The 20,381-nt window shown below is 39.9% G+C and overlaps 2 protein-coding genes across 3 annotated transcripts in view; both read left to right on the plus strand.

Moving 5' to 3' along the window:
* Window positions 1-3,083, plus strand: part of LOC137977683 (voltage-dependent calcium channel subunit alpha-2/delta-1-like) — a 45,275-nt gene extending 42,192 nt beyond the window's left edge. The window contains exon 16 of the mRNA XM_068824981.1: window positions 2,154-3,083. Within this exon, the coding sequence (XP_068681082.1) occupies window positions 2,154-2,521 (368 nt within the window). The 3' untranslated portion in view covers window positions 2,522-3,083. The remainder of the gene's footprint in view (window positions 1-2,153) is intronic.
* An 813-nt stretch (window positions 3,084-3,896) lies between these two features.
* Window positions 3,897-20,381, plus strand: part of LOC137977685 (uncharacterized) — a 17,272-nt gene continuing 787 nt past the window's right edge. The window contains exons 1-13 of one of the 2 annotated variants that reach the window (XM_068824983.1): window positions 3,897-4,024; window positions 5,816-5,988; window positions 9,002-9,251; window positions 11,310-11,551; window positions 11,887-12,205; window positions 12,820-12,996; window positions 14,287-14,437; window positions 15,024-15,220; window positions 15,603-15,841; window positions 16,333-16,513; window positions 17,427-17,594; window positions 18,760-19,046; window positions 19,739-19,930. In XM_068824983.1, the coding sequence (XP_068681084.1) occupies window positions 3,976-4,024; window positions 5,816-5,988; window positions 9,002-9,251; window positions 11,310-11,551; window positions 11,887-12,205; window positions 12,820-12,996; window positions 14,287-14,437; window positions 15,024-15,220; window positions 15,603-15,841; window positions 16,333-16,513; window positions 17,427-17,594; window positions 18,760-19,046; window positions 19,739-19,930 (2,625 nt within the window). In that variant the 5' untranslated portion in view covers window positions 3,897-3,975. The remainder of the gene's footprint in view (window positions 4,025-5,815; window positions 5,989-9,001; window positions 9,252-11,309; window positions 11,552-11,886; window positions 12,206-12,819; window positions 12,997-14,286; window positions 14,438-15,023; window positions 15,221-15,602; window positions 15,842-16,332; window positions 16,514-17,426; window positions 17,595-18,759; window positions 19,047-19,738; window positions 19,931-20,381) is intronic. The other variant, XM_068824984.1, reaches the window with a different exon arrangement.

Genomic DNA, 20,381 nt, shown 5'->3' on the forward strand with positions numbered 1-20,381 from the left:
CATTTTCACCTGCATGACAACAAGAGCTGTCCACTTAGAACTTGTGACCGACAAAACGTCTGACGCTTTCTTGATGTCATTCCGTCGTTTCGCGAGTTTGCGTGGTCACCCGTGCATTTGCTGGTCCGACTGCGGGACAAATTTTGTAGGCGCACAAGGGTACTTAAAGGAAATAATGCAGAGTTGGAACGTCCCCAAGATTGAAGGTGTTCTATCTGAAGATTTCTCGTGCGATTTTAAATGGAAATGGAATACCCCTCATGCCAGTCATCAAAATGGCGTCGTGGAAACCCTCATCAAGTCAGTCAGACAAAGTCTGAACGCTACATGCAAGAATCAAGCCTTTACCGAAGAGCAATGGAGAACATTTCTCGCGGAGACAACCTACGTCATCAATGGACGTCCTTTATACCCAAGTTCTGACAGCATATGGGAAAGCCCGCCAATTACTCCAAATGATATTCTAATAGGACATCATCTCACAATTCCTCAACCAGAACCAGAAGAAAGGATCAACCCAAGACATCTTTTAAGAAGTACAGAAAATCGCGTGAACGAATTTTGGAGATGCTGGATGAGATACTTTGCGCCAAATCTACTTCCACGAAATAAGTGGTTTCGCACCAGAGAAAACCTTCAAGTCGACGACCTAGTTCTAGAGATAGACCCAAATCACAAAAGATCCCAATGGAAGATGGCGCGAGACATTGCAACATACCCAGGAAACGATGGTTTGGTTAGGAAGGCAAGAATCAAGACTCAGGACGGTGAATACGACAGGCCGATTCACAAGCTGTGTCTTTTAGCAACAAAAGACGAATTAAATACGAACCTTTCTTAATCAAGGGAATACATAGACCAGCATTATGTAATAGACATTACGTTATTTGTGACATCTCGAGTCATTGAATACCGATTATGTTTAAGTCGTTGCTCAATTAGAGGTAACTTCTAATTTCCGCACTGGGGCGGAGTGATTCGCACTTCGCGCGTTAAGTTATTTCGCTTACTGGTTTAATGTATGCAACTATTCTTGCAATTTATTTATCACAGCAAGTTTGCGTGAGTTGAAAGGTGACAACTAATTAGAAATTCAGAAATATATAAATCGACACTGTACTGCAAACGCGCAAATCGCTTTTTTACTTACCTCCGATCAAGAACGTTAAAGACAGTCAACAGAAGAAATCAAACCATAAGATCGTGTAGATTAGAAGATACAAATTGTAAGTATATATTCACGAAATCAGTTCCATTCGTTTTTAGCCTATCTTCGGTATTCTAAAACATTAATCTACTTGTGTAATATTTTTCTTTCAGTCGACTAGTTCAACGACTTACAACTAGTACGGATAAAAGTCTAAAAATCTACAGGGTCTTGGCGTGATCCTGCCATAAAATAGTGCCTCGAACGTAGGTGCGATTCAGTGAAAATGAAACGATAGAATGTGAAGTTTGGGTTATAGAAATCGGAAACAAAGACAACTATTCAGGCAAATTAATGAACTGACAGTGGAGAAATGCAAAAACGTAACCCTTCCTTGACAGTGGAGAAGCCTGGAAAACAATTTTGGTCTACGACGGGATTCGAACCCAGGCGTAGCTTTAGCAAGTGGGTTATAAAGTCCACATCAATTGAAAAGGAAAGGTATCTCAATAGAACACCTCATCGGCATCGGTACCTCGCTAGTCCTAGGTCGGACAATAGGCCATTTTCGAAATATCAATATTCAGCTTGATAGTAATGCAGAGAGGACAAAAACAATAGAAACAAGTTGCAATGAATCTGAAAGATATCAGCATATCATCCACTTTCCTTTGTCTTTGTACTCTAAACCGCTCTTTCAAGCTGAATTTTAATATATCGAATATGGCGTATTGAATTGAATTGAATGGATTTGTTGTTGTTGTTGTTGGCAATCCCTCTATCGAGTAAGATGTCTACTTGGTAAATAACCATTGTCAGTGTTCATTGCCAGTGTTCATTGTCACGTTTATGAGTGCGTCGATGACTGTAGAGCCCAGATGGAATGCGTATATTGTCACTGGCATTAGCCAAAGAAAAGGCGGGAATGCAGACTATACTTGCAACTCGCAATTTTTCAACCTTGTTCTCACCATTGACTCTGCTATTCTTGAATTTTCCTTTTCAGGTCCTGATGGTGTTATCGTGGATTCAGTAGATGGACCTTGTCGATCCGGGAATTTTTTCCTCTCAGCTCTTCCAAGGACCAATCTGTATCTCCTAGTGATAGAGAACTGGAGCGAGTATCGCCAATCGTTCTTCTATAATTTCAACTGCCACATCAGCAACAGAGTTTTCGACGCAGGCGCATTCCGAATTGTCAACGGCACATGCGCACATATTGAGACCGAAATAAGTTTGAAAAAGAAAGAAAAATGTCCTGCTTTGAAGAATGTTCAAATGAAGTGCAGCTATAATGCAGCGAACTCTTTGAGTAAAGTCATAATATTTCAGTTGATCATAGTTGCCATTACGGTTGCTTTGAATCAAAGTTGAGTTTTTCACAAAGTATCGTACTTATGAAAGCTATGCAAATCACACTAGCGTTTCCTAACCAGGAGTAGATTATTCGCATTCCAGGGTTGTGCTATCAAGGTAAACGAAAGAAAAATTGTCTCTTTCAAATTACTAGCCGTCGCTTGAATGATTGACATTAATTTTCTCGCCAAATTTTTCTTGCTTAATAAAACAATAATGCCGTTAGAACAAAGAGATTCTTTCCAACCGGTTCCATAGTTAGGAGAGTAAGGAGAATGTGTCTTTTGAGATTATAGTCACAAGCCGTTGTCTTTGATTTATCAAAGTTTGCACATCAGATGACATCCAAATATTATATGAAATTCGATCGAATTAACTTTTATTGTGAAAATGAATTTATTCAGATAATTATTTATCCAAATTTATCCACTAGCACTTTCTTTTAAAATACCTGTTACTATTTAAGTTTAGTGTCATCCATCGTTTATACAATATATACATGCAAAAAATGTGTGATTTCGTTCTGGTATTTTCATAGCAATCCATGTAATTTGTCTGAAAAATCTTGATAATAAATTTGAAAAATAACGTTGTTGGTTTGAGAATTTTAAAGTCTAATTCTACTAGCGGTAAAGCGCGGATAGTAAAGTTTCTGGTGTTGCCATTGCTGTCGTCTTTGCTAATGCTCCCTAAAGGCTAGGCTACGTTCTTAGCCGATGCTAAGCTCATTAATACCGTAAGTCTTGGTGATGAGCGTGTGGGAGCTTGCATATGGAGCACTCTTAGACTAAATTATATGCGTCAGAACCAAGTTTTACCAGCCAAGGGAAAATTGATGGGATGTTTCGATCTCCAATCGGCAAAAGTGTTGGCATGTAAGCAAGTGGTGGATCTCCGTAAACAAGTCGGAGGACATGAGCAGCGTTGGTCTCTCTTAAGCTTTTCGCTGCCTTGGCATTCGTGCGCACCTGAATTCTGGGCTGTTTCGTGAGGGGCACAAGCGAGCGGTATGGAATTTCCTTCTCAACGTCCTTTGGGTGGTTTCTCCGGGGAAATTGAAAATCTAACCATTTAACTAAGGAAATTTGAAACTGGGAAAGGGTGGTGTACACACGCTTTAATGAGAAACTCACACAATGACCGTAAGACCACAATGACGTTGGAGTATTCTGTGGTGGGTACAACTCGACACGTATATTTAAACATTAAAGGAGAATTCCTCGCATAGAAGCTGAAAAAGGAGTGTTTCACTACCTTGACTTGAAACGCTTTTTTTATTCACAGACGCCTATTTCTCAGGTTTTCCTAGGTTTGGCCCTAAATAATGCACGAAAACTAGAGCTTAACAGCCTTCTTTAACATTGCTTCATGTTTTTTCACGGGTAGCCCATTTGACGCTCCAGAAGCGGAATCCTCAGTATGCACGCAGTGCGGACCGCCAACGGTCTGTATAAGAAGCCTCGCAAGGGTTCATGGGTGTCCCTCGTGAGAAGATGGCGTCTTCAAACAATCAAGAAGAAGGTAAGACAAAGCGAAAACACCATCTTTTCTATAAAAAGTCCCTTAAAGACAAAGCACAGAGCTCTCTCGTACTTCTTTTAACTCGACAATCTATCTCCGATGAAATCCCATCTTCTCCAACTTATAAATCAAGCTTTAAAGTCCGGCCCGCCAAAATTTACATCGATGTCGTTACAAAGAAGAAACCGATACTTGAACTGAAGTTGTCCAATTTGATTATCTAGCAAGAACTTCTTACTCTTGAAAAATTCGTAACATCCTTCTCGGGGGTTGTTAAACGCAATGCTCAAAATATAAACCGCTTGGAACAGCGAGGTTTTTTATAACACGCCATTTCGCCATGTGCATGGTAGTGTTTGTTGCGTTGGGAGGGTCAGCGGGATTTTGTAGAAGATAACTACGATTTCCGCTGACCTTCGATATATATTTCTCTACGTTTCATCGGTAAAATGGCTTCCCAGAAAGTCGAACAAGAATTGTCGGTTTCTGGCCGGCTTTTTCACACACCGATTACATTGTTTGCAAGCGAATGAACTTCAATAACCACGAAGCAATCGGCCGCCATATTTTAGCCTTTGTTTCTCTTTGATATGTTTGTTGTGTTTCGCAGAGCGGTAACTTATGACCTCTCGATCATTCCTTCAATTTAAGTTTACTTCGCTTTTAAATCTTTCACATTTTGAGCCTTTTTTGGCAAACTGGACTTGCTGCACAATGAAAAATAGCTTTCGGTCAGTTTTCTTGGGAAAAGGGCGTGATTTCTTTGCAAATGGCTGAAGGCCAATTCGTTCGACCGAAAGCTTAGCGTTTTAAAACCATTTGAAGAACGGTTAATTCGAGCAAAATTTATATTTCCTGCGAGGATACGAGCTGAGATAGGTAAAATTCATGAATCCTCAAAACGTATATTGGGATGTATGCTTGGAAAGGCAAATGTGAAGGAAATTGAAGACGTTCTTATTAAAATATTGATGACGGCATTCCCTCGAAATTGAAACCTGTTAAATTTTTCGCTTGCTACCAGAGTTCTGAGGTAGCCTCTCTAGTACCATAAGTACTGTAAATATCATTTCAAAGCACTGAATAACAAACGAATTCCTGGAGATCATTCACATGACATCCAAGACTCTCAATTCCAGAGAACTTTCATCTCTATATTTCTAGCTGTAGCTAGATCTGATGAAAATAAAATCTATACTTTACAGACTCAGTACTCTCAAGGCTCTAATTTGATTTTCCACAGATTGTGATATTTCTCCAGATTTATTGATGGAGACAACCAAAATTGATTGCAAAATTTCTTCTTAAAAATTAAACTTCTTGTGAAACTATTTCCAAATTTCACTGGTATCTTATTTAGCCTCAAGTTTTGGCTGGAGAATGTCTGGAAGTTGTTAGGACCATTTCATAAATAAATGAACTTGTTGGGACTGAACAGAGATGAAATGAAATCAACACATATCAAATCTTAGCTTGGTTTTTGAGGAGAGGGGAAAGCTGGAAATGCCGGGAGTAAAACCTCTTGGTGCAGAGTAGAGAACCGACAAACTTAACCCACATATGACACAGCATCTGGGAATTGAACCCCGCGGCCACATTGGTGGGAGGCGAGTGCTCTCACCACTGTGCCATCCTTGCTCTCAGCAAAAAAACCTTTTGGTCATTTCAAAGTGGCAGTAATTGCCAGAGTAATTTTCTGTCTGGAACTTGCGAGTCAGTAAGAGAATGAACCACAGTGAAGTTCTTTTCAACAATGTAGGCAATTTATTTAGCAAAAATTCTTTGTTTCAGGGGCTTTAAAAGTAATGACAAAAGAGGAAAAGACTGGGGATGAAAAGGAACAAACAATACAAGCATTGGATCCTCAAAACAAAAAGAATGACTCTGAAATTGAACAGAAAACAGCAATATCTCAGCCATCAGCCCTAGTGAGCAATGAAGGTTCAGCTATCACAGATCAACAGGTAAAACTGATTGTTAGAATTGTTGCTTTCAGTGGTTATGTACGCTGTACACGTAACAAAATTGCCAACCAGAAGCTTTCCGGGCATTTAGTGATCAGTGGATGTCACCAAGCATTTGCCTTTTTTATCCAAAGGCAGGATGCTTGCCCAAATTTAGGAGCAAATCGACAGGAGTTTAAACATTACATTATAACATAAAAAAATGTGGTAGATTTATATCTGAAAAATAATACTTGTATTTACAGGTTAAATGCACCAATTAGCAGCATGCATGTGTGGAAATGCCTTCAAATGGTGGACTAAACACCAAACAGCTATCAGATTGTTTTCGGACTGTAAAAATGTTCCCGGACTCTGAAATTTTTCGTTTAAATTACACAGATCTTTGATTGTCGAAGTTGTGTATCACACAACTTTGACCGTCACTTTTGACAGTCAAAGTTATTGTGTTATAAACGAAAAATTTAGTATAGTCTGTCCGGAAACATTTTGACAGTCTGGAAGAAATATGACAGGTGTTGCCAATTAATACTTATAAATGGAATGTACAGGTAATTTGTTTTAAGGGAGAGTGCCCCATATGTGTACCCGTACGAAACGTACGACCTTTACGCAGCGCTGCTTTAGCGACTGACCAGCGTTGCCCTTATATCTGCAGAAAGGTTGCATGATGGCTGCATCGATAGCACTGTGGGAGTTTCGAAAAATGACTGCGCGTAAGACATCTCAAAGACATCTCAAAGTCACTTAAGCGCTGCAGCAGGACGTGCTGCACTTGAAACAAACAACCGTTTAGCAGCGCTGCTTTTGCGACTCACCAACGCTGCTCGAGAAGACTGTTTGCTAAGCACTGCAGGACTTCTGAATGATCGCTGCATCGGTGATGCATTAGCGACCCTTTCGTTGCAGACGTGTTGCAAGAGAGCTGCGTTAATAGCTTCGCGTTGCTTTAACGCTGCAGGTAGGATGTCGCGTGATGCGAGAGGTTTTCTTGGTGTAGAAAAGGTACCTTGAGAAGCCTTTTAATTTAATGGCCACCAACAACAAGCCGATCAATCGAAAAATGGGTACAAGCAAAAGTATCAAGAGTATCAATTAAATTTATTTTGCATAGCGGAGGAGTTACAGGCAAGCTATATAATGAGCTGTATAATGTACAAAAATATTCTACCCGAAGAGCTTCTTCACTGTTGCGTTGTTACATTAACGGCGCTGGGGGCATTAACTGATCATGACTGATGCGAGCAGGAGTCTTTAAAGCCGTCACGAAAGATGATATTGTTCACACAGCTATCTGATTTAATACATTGCAGTTCTCTGATCATTTCATGTGTCTCTATAGGTAGCCCAAGCTCGATATATGAGTATCCGTACAGTGCTATAATATAATTTACGCGAGAGTAGAAATATAAGGATTTGAATCGGTAAAACGGTTATCCTCAAAGTTCTGAAAACTACTGACGATTTAAAATAAAACAAACACGTTACCTTGCTTCAGTCTTATATTTATTTGATTCTGGTACGGTTTCTGGGTCGATTTAGAGCGATTTAGGTGGTTTTTGGTTCCTCTTCTTTCCCAAGGTTGGGCACCGAGACGAAGTTGCGAACGGAATCATTCAAGGAAAAAGGCCATAAATTCGTTCCCAAGGCTTCGATTGCCTCGAAATTCCACGTAGATCACGGACGATTCCTCCGCTACCCATTCGTCTTCTTTATTTGAGCCTCTTGAATACTGAGAAGGATTTAAGGGCCGCCAAACTCTGCAAACATTTGCTTCGTGAGCCATCAAATGATGCTTTGTTCACAACTATCTTTATCCAAACCGTTGGAAGATCGCTTAGCGACCCGCGATTGGTCAATGGGCACAATGGTGACCAATCGTAAGTCTTATCGCGGGTCGCTGAAGGGGGTCGCTAAGACTATCGCTCCATTCGGACCGAAAATGCGAAATAATCGTGGTGTGCATTGCTGGCGCCGATTTCCCTTAACATTGAAACCTTTTTGTATCGATCAACATGTTGGGCTTATATATAAGCTCCGGCCATATAGTACGAGGTTTGAAATCGCAATTTTCCACAGAATACAACATTTTAATGAGAATATATTTGTGACTTGAGTTGTCGAAGTTTTATAACCTTCAAGACTGGATATACCTTACGTACGTATACAGCCGTTGATTATAGATATCTTTCAGTTACATGTATAGCCCTGACGTTAAGGCAAATTAAGATGCACAAAGCTGCTTATTAAGCGTTGCTTTTACGTTGCTAAACACTGCAAACTTTTACATACGATTGATCTTTTAGTCGAAGCATTTGAGCAACGATGTACAGCGCTGCGTGAGCATTGCTTTGTCGCTCTTAAACATTCCAAACTTTTCCTCGAAAGTATTTTTCAGTCGCAGCTTTTAAGCAACGATATACAGCGCTGCTTTACCATTGCTTTTTCGTTGTTAGGCATTGCAACCTTTCTGCAGCGCTCGATATTTTGCTTCTAAAGCTTGGTGAACGCATGAACGTCGCATAAAGGTCGCATAAGCACTGTGCAACCTAAAATATGAAGTTGCGCAGCGCTGCAAGAGCGTTGCGCTGTTCGTACGGGTAAAGTGTAGTTGGGTACATAAATACATTTTGTAAATCAAGTAGGTTTACACATTATATTTAAAAAAATAATGACATTGTGTAAAAGTGTAGTTGAGTACATCGTAAATCTATAAAAAAATATTGACATTGTGTAAAAGTGTAGTTGAGTACATCGTAAATCTATAAAAAAAATATTGACATTGTGTAAAAGTGTAGTTGAGTACATTGTAAATCTATAGGTTAACTCATTATATTTTTGGTGCGACGTTAAACTATCTTCACTCATAATCATTATTAATAAGGAATTTTTTTAACAAGGCTCCCTGAAGAAGGTTACAAAAGTGGAAGCTGTAGGGTTTGGATGTCTAGGAGTATGTATTTCTGATTGTACATAAAGATCCTCTGTTTTTTGTTGGTTAAACATTTCACAGGGCACGTCTCAAGTAGCTACTGAAACGAATAATGCAGTGTCTCAAGAGGTTGCGTCAACATCAAGTGAATCAGACTCGCAGCAAACGCAAACATTGTATGTTGCTATCCAGCCTGGGGCGGAGTCTGGTCAGGGCGACCAACCAGCAGTGTATCTTGAAGTAGTGGAGGCAGGCAGTGGCACAGAGGTTACATGTACATCAAGTGATGGACAAGTTAACTTGGTTCAGGAGGAGATGGTTATTGATAATGGTGGGCAGTAGTAGTTAAGCAGTAGTAGTAATTAAAAGCTTAAATTATTTAGCTACGCTAGCCACATTTGACAACGATACAGCTGGTTGCTGGGGCGTAGGTAAAGACTTACTATAATTATACATTAAATTAATTAACAATTAAGTCACAAGAAAAAAAAAATAGGAAAAGTGATAATAACACAGGGAGCCAGCGTGATCCAGCAAAAGGCAAAAAGGCAAGATTAGAAGTTTAAATTCCGAAGGTGATTGTGTGGCTTTTGCCTCGTGGGGAAGATTATTCCAGGGCATTGCACCACTGACAGTACTATACTTAAAGCTTTATTTTAAGAAATTTGTCCATTGCAGTCCACTGTACTGGTCTTTCTCACTCTCGCTCTCTCTTTTTGGAAATGTAATGTGTCAACCCATTCACCCTGGCTTGAAGCAGTCCCCATTGACAAGTTAAATTGTCTGGTATTAGACAGAGTAATATCTTGTCACAGTGACTCTAAAGGATTGGGCCGGGGCTGGGGGTCGAAAGCTGTTGGGGGTATTTTCCAAAAATCACACATTAAATTTGTAGTGTTTGTATTGCCTTAACACTTCCCCACCTGACAGTAATTTTACTCCAGAAAGACAGCTAACATTGTTCTCACTGATTGGGAGCGCCGTAGGTGTGAATGGGTTAAATTTAGTCAATTCCTCCTGTCCCCCTTGTTGACCCCGGGAAGGGGGGGGGGGGGGGGGGTACTTCCTTATAAGAGGCTAATGGGGATGTGCCGCTGGATTGGGTCGCATTTTCACGACTGGATTGACCGTAATGGGGTTACATTTTTAGTAGAGTTACTAGAATGGGGTCGCACATTTTCGGGATTTCTGGGATGAGAAAATTCTGGTAAGCAGGGATTTAACAATAAGAAGATCCACCGTTATAAAAAGGGTTCATGTTGTTACTAATATTTTAAAAAATACAACCACACTTTTGAATTTTCGGAACATGTTTCGATGTTTCAAACATCATCTTCAGCCATAGAGAGTGTAACATTAAAATTTTTTACAAGATAATTTATATATATATATATAACTATCAATGCAATGATTCTTTGTAGATTAAATGTTCGTTACAAGTACGTAAAATTCAAACGAACCAACAATATTATAGAGAACACAACTGACATAACGGTAAAAGTTTAAAAGTGTAATGCTAAACTGACATGATCAACTTGTTTGTTGAGTTCGGGTTTCAACCGCTCAATATGGAAGCTCTCCTTGATTTTGAGTTGATAGAAAGAAGTAGCATTATCAATAAACCCGAACTCAACAAACAAGTTGATCATGTCAGTTTAGCATTACACTTTTAAACTTTTACCGTTATGTCAGTTGTGTTCTCTATAATATTGTTGGTTCGTTTGAATTTTACGTACTTGTAACGAACATTTAATCTACAAAGAATCATTGTATTGATAGTTATATATATATACGAATTATCTTGTAAAAAATTTTAATGTTACACTCTCTATGGCTGAAGATGATGTTTGAAACATCGAAACATGTTCTGAAAATTCAAAAGTGTGGTTGTATTTTTTAAAATATTAGTAACACTTGTGCTATCCAGACCATTTGGAAAAGTTCATGTTGTTGTTTTAATATTTAACAGTCGGCTCAATACGGTACGTTTGTAAATATTTACGGTTAGCAAATGTACCAGAATGTTTGTACTGTAGGTGAAAAGTAAAGTGTTCTACATTCACGTGCCAATTCATTTAAGGATGACGTACTTAGAAGGCTTTATAAGGTAGAGGCATAATCAGAAGTGACTAAGATGGGGTCTATGATTGGGCACAGAATAGACTATAATGGGGTAGGGGTCCCCCCCCCCCCTCCCCCGGGTTGTTGACTTGTATTTTATTTTTCTTCGTCCTAAAAATATTTCAGGCCAGTGTTCAAAAGGGCAAATTGCTGTACTTATAAATATTAATTTTCTGATAATGTCCACTTTGGTTGAACAGAAACATACATGTACATGTACTGTTGTTAAATACGTTTTGGAACCTTTCAATGTCATTTTCTCCAATAGCCTCCACTGAAGTGACTACGATTCCCACATCGGTGTTGTCACAAGTGATGGATCAAGCTACTCTATCCACTATGCAGGCTGAGATGATAGCGGTCCAGGTCCTCTCTCAATCAGCAACCGGTGATATTCAGTACCTGCAACACCAATCTCCACGATTCATACCCATCGTCACGTCTGCGGATCCTAGTACACTTAGTTCTCTTCAGGCTACTCTCAGTCAAATGCCTCTTGCTACTTTACAGGTGAGAAGTCTGCTGATCACCTGGTTTTAATAGCCTGAGATACACAACTGTACCTTTGAAGTTGCAAGAGCACTCACCTAACTCCAAAGTGACCCAGACTTGATGCGTAATTGTATAGGTTGTGTTTGTTGGCTTTCCACTTTGCACAGAGAAATTGTACTGTGTTAACCCTGTAAATTAAAATTAGCATTTAACTGTATTCAATTATTCATGAGCTGTGATCATTAAAATGCTTTTAGTACATTTAGTCACTTTGGTCATGGGTCAGGGCTGTCTTATTTATACTTAAAAAAAAAAACTCAAAACGAAACTTCCTTACCTTTGTTTCTATTTAGATAAGCCCTTCACAGCCAGGTGCAACAACTCAAACCATTCAGCTTCCTGGTGGCCAAACTATTCAAGTGCCACTGAGTGTTACTCAAATGTCAGCTCTGGCATCCACCACACCAGACTCTGGTGTAGTTGCATCAGGAGGGAATGCCATGTCGACCAGCACAGAGGCTATCATTGCTGCTGCCACTAATGCAGAAGCAGCGGCTGCAGTTGCACAGGAGCAAGGAGCTACCCTGGTCACTGTACATCCTGCTGTGATAGAGGCACCACTGGATGTGACAGAGGGTCAGGCCAATGAAGGAGAGGAAAATGAAGGGGATGGTAAAATGAACAGTTTTTGTCTTTTCTCGAGGGTGAAGTAATTTCACCATTAGGAGTCTTCCTCTTTTTCTAAATGTCAAGTTTTGCCATTATATCTTTTTTGTTGTCTTGTGTAGTAAGAAATTATTTTAATTTGAAATTTTTGCATGTACTTAGTCTATGCTTCCCACACCCTAACCACCAAAGAGCAATGATGATGAAGAAATCTAAGTACATGTAGAGTAGACAGAGCTTGTTTTCTTTGTGTTTTTTCTTTTTCCATATATCAGTACCTGAAAAATGTTGTTGTGGCTTTTGCACATTCTAAACTATCAATGAATTGAAAGTATTGGGCAACGTCACCAGTTGTCTGCACTTTTGGAAAACCTGCAGATCTCTTTAAATCAACAAAAATTAAAAGTGCACTGTACGAACTTTAATCAGTTTTTGGGCAAATTAAATGTTGCAAATTTCATTTAGTTATCTGGACAAAATTTCGCTAGGTACTGTAGTCCCCTCATGTAAATGTGCTATTGACAGTAAATAATTATGTGCTTAAGTTGACCGCTCCCTGTGATGTACAAGTTGACAGGTTGTCTTTGAATGATGCTCTACAACATATTTCGAATTTCTAGATGATGGTAAACCCAAGTACACCTGTGAGATTTGTGGCAAATCATACATCCGTTCGTGGTCTTATTATGGCCACATGAGAGAACATGCTTCTGGAGAGAAACAGCACAAGTGTGAAGTTTGTGGCAAGATCTTTAACTATGCCAGCAATCTTCGTCAGCATATGCTCATCCATACAGGTAAAGATAAGAATATTCCAAGATGTGATACATGTAGGTTTAACACTCCGTGTATATTTTTTGCATTGTTTTAAAAGCCTTAATAGACTAGCCAAAGCTGAAAATTGTAATAAAATATATAAGAATACGAGAGTAAATGTTTACAGCCTTATGCTTTCAGAGTAAACATGTGGTGTCTACAGAGCCTTAGGTTTGAGTGAAAATTTTTCTTTGAAATGTACATACAGTATGGACATTACTAAACAACAAAACACTGAAACACAGAAACAAAGCACCAAAACACCATATATGACCAGCCTTCTCAAAATATTTTTCGGGAGCAGGTCATAAGGAAAGTGGAGACGGTTTGGTGCTATAGGCACCCAAGCGAGTGCCCAAAGGACACAGTCAAGCTTCTGGGGGCATGCTCCCCTAGGGAATTTTTTAAATTTAGACACTCACAGATGCAATTTAGTGCAATCTGGGGGATTTAAAGTGACGAAATTTCACATTTAGAATTGACACTTGCTTGGAATCTGATAAGAAATACTGGAATGTTAATTAAATAAACATTTCATGTGCGCGACGCCAGAAAATATTGCGGGCGCGAATTTGTACGCGAAACAAACTTTTTTCAAGCTTTTGTAATAGCTCCAGTGACTTCACGTTCGAGCTAAAAATGTGTTGTGCGACATTTTCTGACTGGAAGGAGACGGTCAAGCTTTCTGAGGAGGTGGCTCATTGAGCCGTCGACCGGCCGGTTTTGAGAAGGCTGTATGACCTCACCATGCATTGAATACTAAGTTCCGACAAAGGTTGGATTTGAGATTAAATATAGTTTTAGGCCTAATTAGGCCTAAAACGTTATTGCTCCTAATCTCAGTCTTAATCTTAATCCTAATCTTAATCTCAGTGAATTGGGAGCAATAATGTTTTTAGCCTAATTAGGCCTAAAACAATAAATTACACCTAAAACGATATTTAATAATTTATTAAATCCAACCTTTGTTGGTTAGTATTCAATGAATGGCGGGATCACACATGGTGTTTAGTGCTTTGTTTCGCTTTTTTGGTGTTTTGCTGTTTCATGCTTTAGTAATGCCCACACAGTATATACCGGTACATGTTTAATAACATTGTAAAGCTACCGGTATATACATGTGTATTTTTCAATATTATCATGATTGTTTAATTAACTGTCAGTGGTATTAACTTTATATATTCTCAAAGGAGAGAAAGGAAATATCCATTGTTACACTCGGTAAAATTGTACGTGTTCAATCATATGATAATATTGATCCTGATTTTCAGGAGAGAAGCCATATGAATGTGAGTACTGTGACAAAGCCTTTAACAACCCCAGCTCTCTGCGGTCCCATGTTCTGTCGCATTCAGAGGACAAACCTTATATCTGCGATCATCCTGGTTGTGGAAAAGCCTTTAACAATCCTGGTTCACTCAGGTAATGATACAGAGTACAATTTGTGCCAATGTGTGATGACAGTTGTCGTCCCTGGGATGTACATGTATATCCAAGGCGTGCCCAGGCTGCAAGATATACATTATAAATTAATGCAAGCATTTGGTACAGTAAGGCACAGCACACTAGTGCATGTGGCAATATTATTATTTCTCAGATTCAACTCCCAATGATATTAAAAAGACGTTCCATATTTTTACAGTTAGATACCATTGTTGTTCTACTTACAGTACTGCTCAGAATTAACCTAACATGGAACGTGTTCGCAAACGTGATCAGAACGAAACTTGAACAAGAAATGAAGCAGCAACAGAACGGATATGGAACAGGGGCAGAACGGATATTGAACAAACAAGTTCTCTTTAACCTGTTCTCTAGAACACGTTCTCATCTGCAGGAATGCATTCTAGAGAACGTCCCCGGTTAGCGAGATTTACATGTATCTCATGAAACAGCTATTATACTTTTAGAGGTGGTTGGGGGGTGGGGGGAAGGGGGAAGAAATGGAGAGGAGCTTTTGCATTTCCAGTGAGTGCACTTCCTGATTTTTTTGCCCTGTTCTTTTCAGGGTTCATCGCCGAGTGCATCAGGAAGAGAAGCCTCACAAGTGTGATGTTGAAGGCTGTGATAAAGCCTTTAAGACCCCAGCCGAGCTGTCACGTCATGCTTTCAGACACACTGGTGAGAAACCACACAAGTGTGATCAGTGTGAGAAGGCTTTTATCCGTTATGACGATCTCAAGCGTCATTATCGCATCCACACTGGTAAGTGGCATTTCCAGTGCTCTACCCCATCTCTTGCACTATTACATCCATGGATGTTCATATTTAACATGTAACTTATGAAAATTTTAAACAAAATGTCTTTGTAACAAATTTTTCTTATTATTGTCAGAATGTGTGTAGCCTACATGCGTGGCATAGGTAGTAAGTAAACCATGGGGTTTCAAAGTTATGTGACTGTACATGTAGTTGAGCAATAACTTGAAGGACAGTGAGTACAGTTGGTTGAAACTCTCTGGCCTTTCTTTTTTCTCCTCTGTACCCTTAGTTTTTAACTCTAGAATAATCTTGACAAAGGAAAGCCAAGGGAGATCTAATTACATGTACATTAAATTTCTCATTTGCACATGACTGCACATTCTAGGTGAGAAGCCTTTCAAATGTGACCAGTGTGACTTTGCCTGTATCCAATCATTTGATTTGGTCAAGCACAAATTCACTCATAGCGGGGACAAGCCGTACAAGTGTGATATGTGCCCAAAGCAGTTCACACGACCAGCACGCCTCAGAGATCACATGAGGACCCACACTGGAGAGAAGCCATTTATCTGCAATGTATGTGGTAAAGGCTTTGCCATTCAGACTGGACTAAAGTCTCATCAGGTTTGTAGACATCGATACTATAGGACCTGTAAACTTCAGGGTTTAGTAATGCATTTATTTTATCGCACCGCCTCTCAGGGTTGCTTCAGAAACAGTGGACTCAAATAAACGTACAACAGAACTATATAAGCTAAAGATGATAAAGCGGTTCCCTATATCGATCCAATGCAGTTACGCTCTTAGGTTGTGAGGATCTTACTAGTTTTTGTTAGTTTAAGTGCAAGTTTAGTGAAGGGTAGTACAAGCCGCCTCAAAATTGACATTGAGGCCTGTTCCCTGGGTTCAACCAGGCAAGCTTCTGCATTATTGGTTTAAGTTTTTGTAAAACACATAATCTTAAATTTATTCTTTGGCCTGTATAATTTATGATCATTAGTCAGTTTAAGTTTTCTGTACTTTGACAGGCCCAAACAAAAAAAAAATATGAAAAGGAAAACTGTTTTTGAGAAAGTGTGACGGACTAACAGTAAACAATGGGTTATACCCTGCAGGCTGTGCACACGGGGGACAAGCCTTTCAAATGTGACGAGTGTGACAAAACATTCCGCACGCAGCTGGAGTTACAGTCACACATGGGCCGGCATACTGGAGTGAAGCCATTTAGATGTGACATTTGTGGCAAAGAGTTTATCTCTACAATTACCTTCAAGCGACACGCCATTGTGCATTCTGGTATAGTGGAAAATAATATAAACAGTTTCTTCCATCTTAAATTTGTAAAGGAATAGAAATAGTGAGAATTCAGGGTTTGCTGGTATCTTTGACATTTAAAGTTTTGGGGCGGATTTACATGAGCCAGGCCAGCCCGGTTAGCCGGGATCCCTGCTAACCCAGCTCGAGCGATCACAAACTTGATTTTTGGGGTTTTCCTCAGATGTGCCGAGATCTCAGATAAAAGAGCCAGCCCAGCTCATGTAATTGGCCCCTAACTTAATGACACTCTGCCAACTCTCTAAAAATTAAATTAAAAAATAAAAACAAAACCATTAATTTTCTCCACCGAGAATTCTTTTTTTTTTTTTAAGTCGAAATAATTAATTCGAATTCCTTTCTTTAATACAATGCATTTAAAATTGTATTAAATGCATTTCGAACCTGACGGTTCACCCGATTGCATTTCTACAGTGTAGTTGTATGCTTGTGGTTCAAACTTACCAAAGCAATGGGATATCCTCATTAGCTCGTTATTGTTAAATGATTGTAGGTTCTGTTTGAGAATCTTAAATAGTTTTTTGAAGTCTTGAGGAGTATTTCATAATTCATTGAGACTCTATTAGTTGATGTCATTTATGATCATTGGGCCAACGAAATACAGGACATTGCGACAAAAAATTAAGGGACATTAGACATTGCATTGCATTGGCTGGCGGGCATTTTTAAAACTCAAAAGCGTACAATAAAATTTTCTAATTACAAAAAAATTCTTAACTCTCTTTTTTCTCGTTTTTATACGTCTTTTGTACAGCTCCTCCTCCTCCTTCAGTATCTGTTTAACGGTCAACTAACGTGAGAAAAAGATAGCCTGATTGCTGAGGTCATCTGACCCCCGAACAAGTAAAGGTGATGACTTTTTTTCGTGTTTCAGGGGAGAAGCCATTCGAGTGTAATGAGTGTGGCAGGCGTTTTGCACGGTCCACTGACCTCAAAGTCCATATGCCAGTGCACAGTGATGATAAACCATACAAGTGTGGAGAATGTGAGAAGATGTTCACACGATTTAGTACACTTAAAGAACACATCCGGACCCACACAGGTATGGTGGCTTTAAAAGAGTTTTCTAAGCAATAGAGATTCCTTTAACTGGTGATTGAAAATTTGGTTCTGCGTGCAACCTTGTGGACTGAATCCGAAAAGGTTCAAGCCAGTTGTGCGATTTAATACTGACTTGTGCTTAAGGGCAGCGATTGATTGACTGCGGAAAGGATATTTCGCGATTTTTTGCTTACTCTCAGTGATTGGCTTGAAAATGACAAAACTCGTGCTCCATTCTCTACCAATTAGAGCTTGCAGCAAAACCGGCAACGGGCGGGGATGATCGTCGTATCTTTTAGGGATCAAATTCAGGGATCTGGTATCTTTTAGGTTATCTAAAAGGTGTTTGTGCCACCAAAGTCTAAGATTGTATCTTTTTGGGTATCTTTAGTGTCCTTGAAATTAATAGATCTTAGAATTATGACAATGCCTTGCTAAACTTTTCAAGCAGAGGGTGTTTGAAGTTGACGTCTCTGGAAATATTAAAAATGTTTAAAAATTATGAATTTGTTCATTTTTAGCTGATATCATCTTATGTTGCCACGCCCACCTTCGTAAGACTCTGGTATATTTTAGGGGTATTTTTGAAAATTTCCGACAATCTTCCCCACCCTACGATATATAGGAGTCCCTCCCCCCGGGGGCTTTGCTCTAGTTAAAGGGAACCTCCACTCTAACTACAGAATAGGTTTAAACCGAAGGAAATTATCTTTACAAAAAAAATTGTTCGAATTTTGTTTTTAAAACAGTGTTTATACCGAGAAAAGTGAATTATAAAATCGCTTAATTTCACTTTCAAATTTCACGGGCGCAGCCACAGCCATCTTGAATAATTGTAACGTCTTACGGTTGCCCTATTGTTCTGACACAAAGAGCTTTTGTCTAATAACAATAAGGCAACCGTAACACGTCAAAATTATTCAAGATGGCGGCACCCGCGAAATTTGAAGACAAAAATAGGTGATTCTAAAACTTAATTATTTCGGATACAAACACTTTCTTTGAAAATAATTTAGACTGACTTGATTGTAACGGTTATTTCCTGTGATTTAAAGTTACTTTTTTGCTGAAGTGGTGGTTCCCTTTAACGTAAATCTTTCTCCTCTTAATTAATGTCGGCTGCATCTACTTGACGACACTTACAAATAACATTGACTTGCTTTTAGGCGAGCGACCTTTCAAATGCAATGTATGTGGCAGAGAGTTCAACCACAGGAGTCATTTTAACAACCACCTGCGGATCCACACTGGAGAGAAACCCTTCAAATGTGAGATCTGCGAGAAGGACTTTTCTCGCAAGGCGTCTCTTCGGTATCACATGAAGGTACACAATAAGAGCGACGGGCGAGTCAGTATCCGGAGCAACAAAAAGGGACCTGAGGACCAATCAGATACTGACCTGATTGATGAGCAGTCACATGGGAGCGCTTCTGTGGACCATGTACGTCTGGTGGTAACGTTTTTGCAGTTGTCGATTTTGATAATAAATCTCAAGACTTACATCCGTGCTACAAGAGTTGCTTGTATATGTATCAACTCTTCTAGGGATGGGGGAGCGGGAGCGGCGGGAGGGGGTACGGCGGGGAGTGGGATACAGTATCAAAGTAGTTTAGCATCCGGGGGGAGATTCTCAAAGAGGCGAGGGAAAAAGGGCTCAGGCTTTGTTCTAGTCAAATACACCGCGCACCGGTGGCTCAGTTGGTTGAGCACCGGGCTGCCATGCGGGAGGTCGTGAGTTCGACTCCGGTCGGACCAATACTCAGGGTCTTTAAATAACTGAGGAGAAAGTGCTGCCTTTGTAATTACATCCGCAAATGGTTAGACTTTTAAGTCTTCTCGGATAAGGACGATAAGCCGGAGGTCCCGTCTCACAAATCACTTCCATGTTCATTAGTTCCCTGTGGGACGTTAAAGAACCCACACACTATTCGAGAAGAGTAGGGGATGAAGTTCCCGGTGTTGTGGCTGTCCTCTGTGTGTATATGGGTGGGTGGGTACAGGTCCGCATCAGCTGCCAAAACTTGAACCTGCTCAAACAAATAAATAATAAACAAACAAATAAACATTGTACCAAGGAACCTTTCCAGCTTGATTTAGGGTACCTATCTCGGATTGATATATGACAAAGCCTGTTTTTCACCACAGACCATGTCAGAGCAAACCATATCTACCGTGAATATCAGTCACCTTGATAACGAGGCAGAAGTGCAGTTGGCTGAGGCACTGGTCGCCGTTAGTGAAGCTGTTGTGGCTGCAGCAGCTGAAGTCGATGATACCCCTCGAGTGGTGACTGTGGAAGAAACAGCTCACAGCGCAGAGGATGCTGTCATGCAGCAGGTTGGTTTTGTAAGCAGATAGCTTACCGGCTTATTAACGCTACTCTCCTTGAAATAGCATTTTGGGAATACATGTAGAGAGCCTACCTACAATTCTCTGAAAGGCGGTCACCTTCAGGGCCAGCTCTGAGTGTCCCTCTTCCAGTGGTGTGGGTTTTTGTTTTGACATTCATTCAGGTGTAAGGTGTGATAGGCTGTTCTCTATCGAAATAAATGTTTATTTCCTAACCTTTCACCGAGTTTTGCTTTGAGAATAGCATTTTTTAATATACTCATTACTCCAATGCAATCGCGTTTTGTGCCCTTCGATTAACGCAGATCAAGGGGGCTCTCTTTGACTAGCACAGTAAGGCAATCTCTCGACAATCTGTTTTCCTTGGGGCAAGATCGAAGTATGGGCCCGGTGTAGTGGGTTTTATCGTTGTACTCGATTCCAATTTCGTAGTTCCCAA

This window comes from Montipora foliosa, chromosome 11 (assembly GCF_036669935.1).
Source record: "Montipora foliosa isolate CH-2021 chromosome 11, ASM3666993v2, whole genome shotgun sequence".
Lineage (NCBI taxonomy): Eukaryota > Metazoa > Cnidaria > Anthozoa > Scleractinia > Acroporidae > Montipora > Montipora foliosa.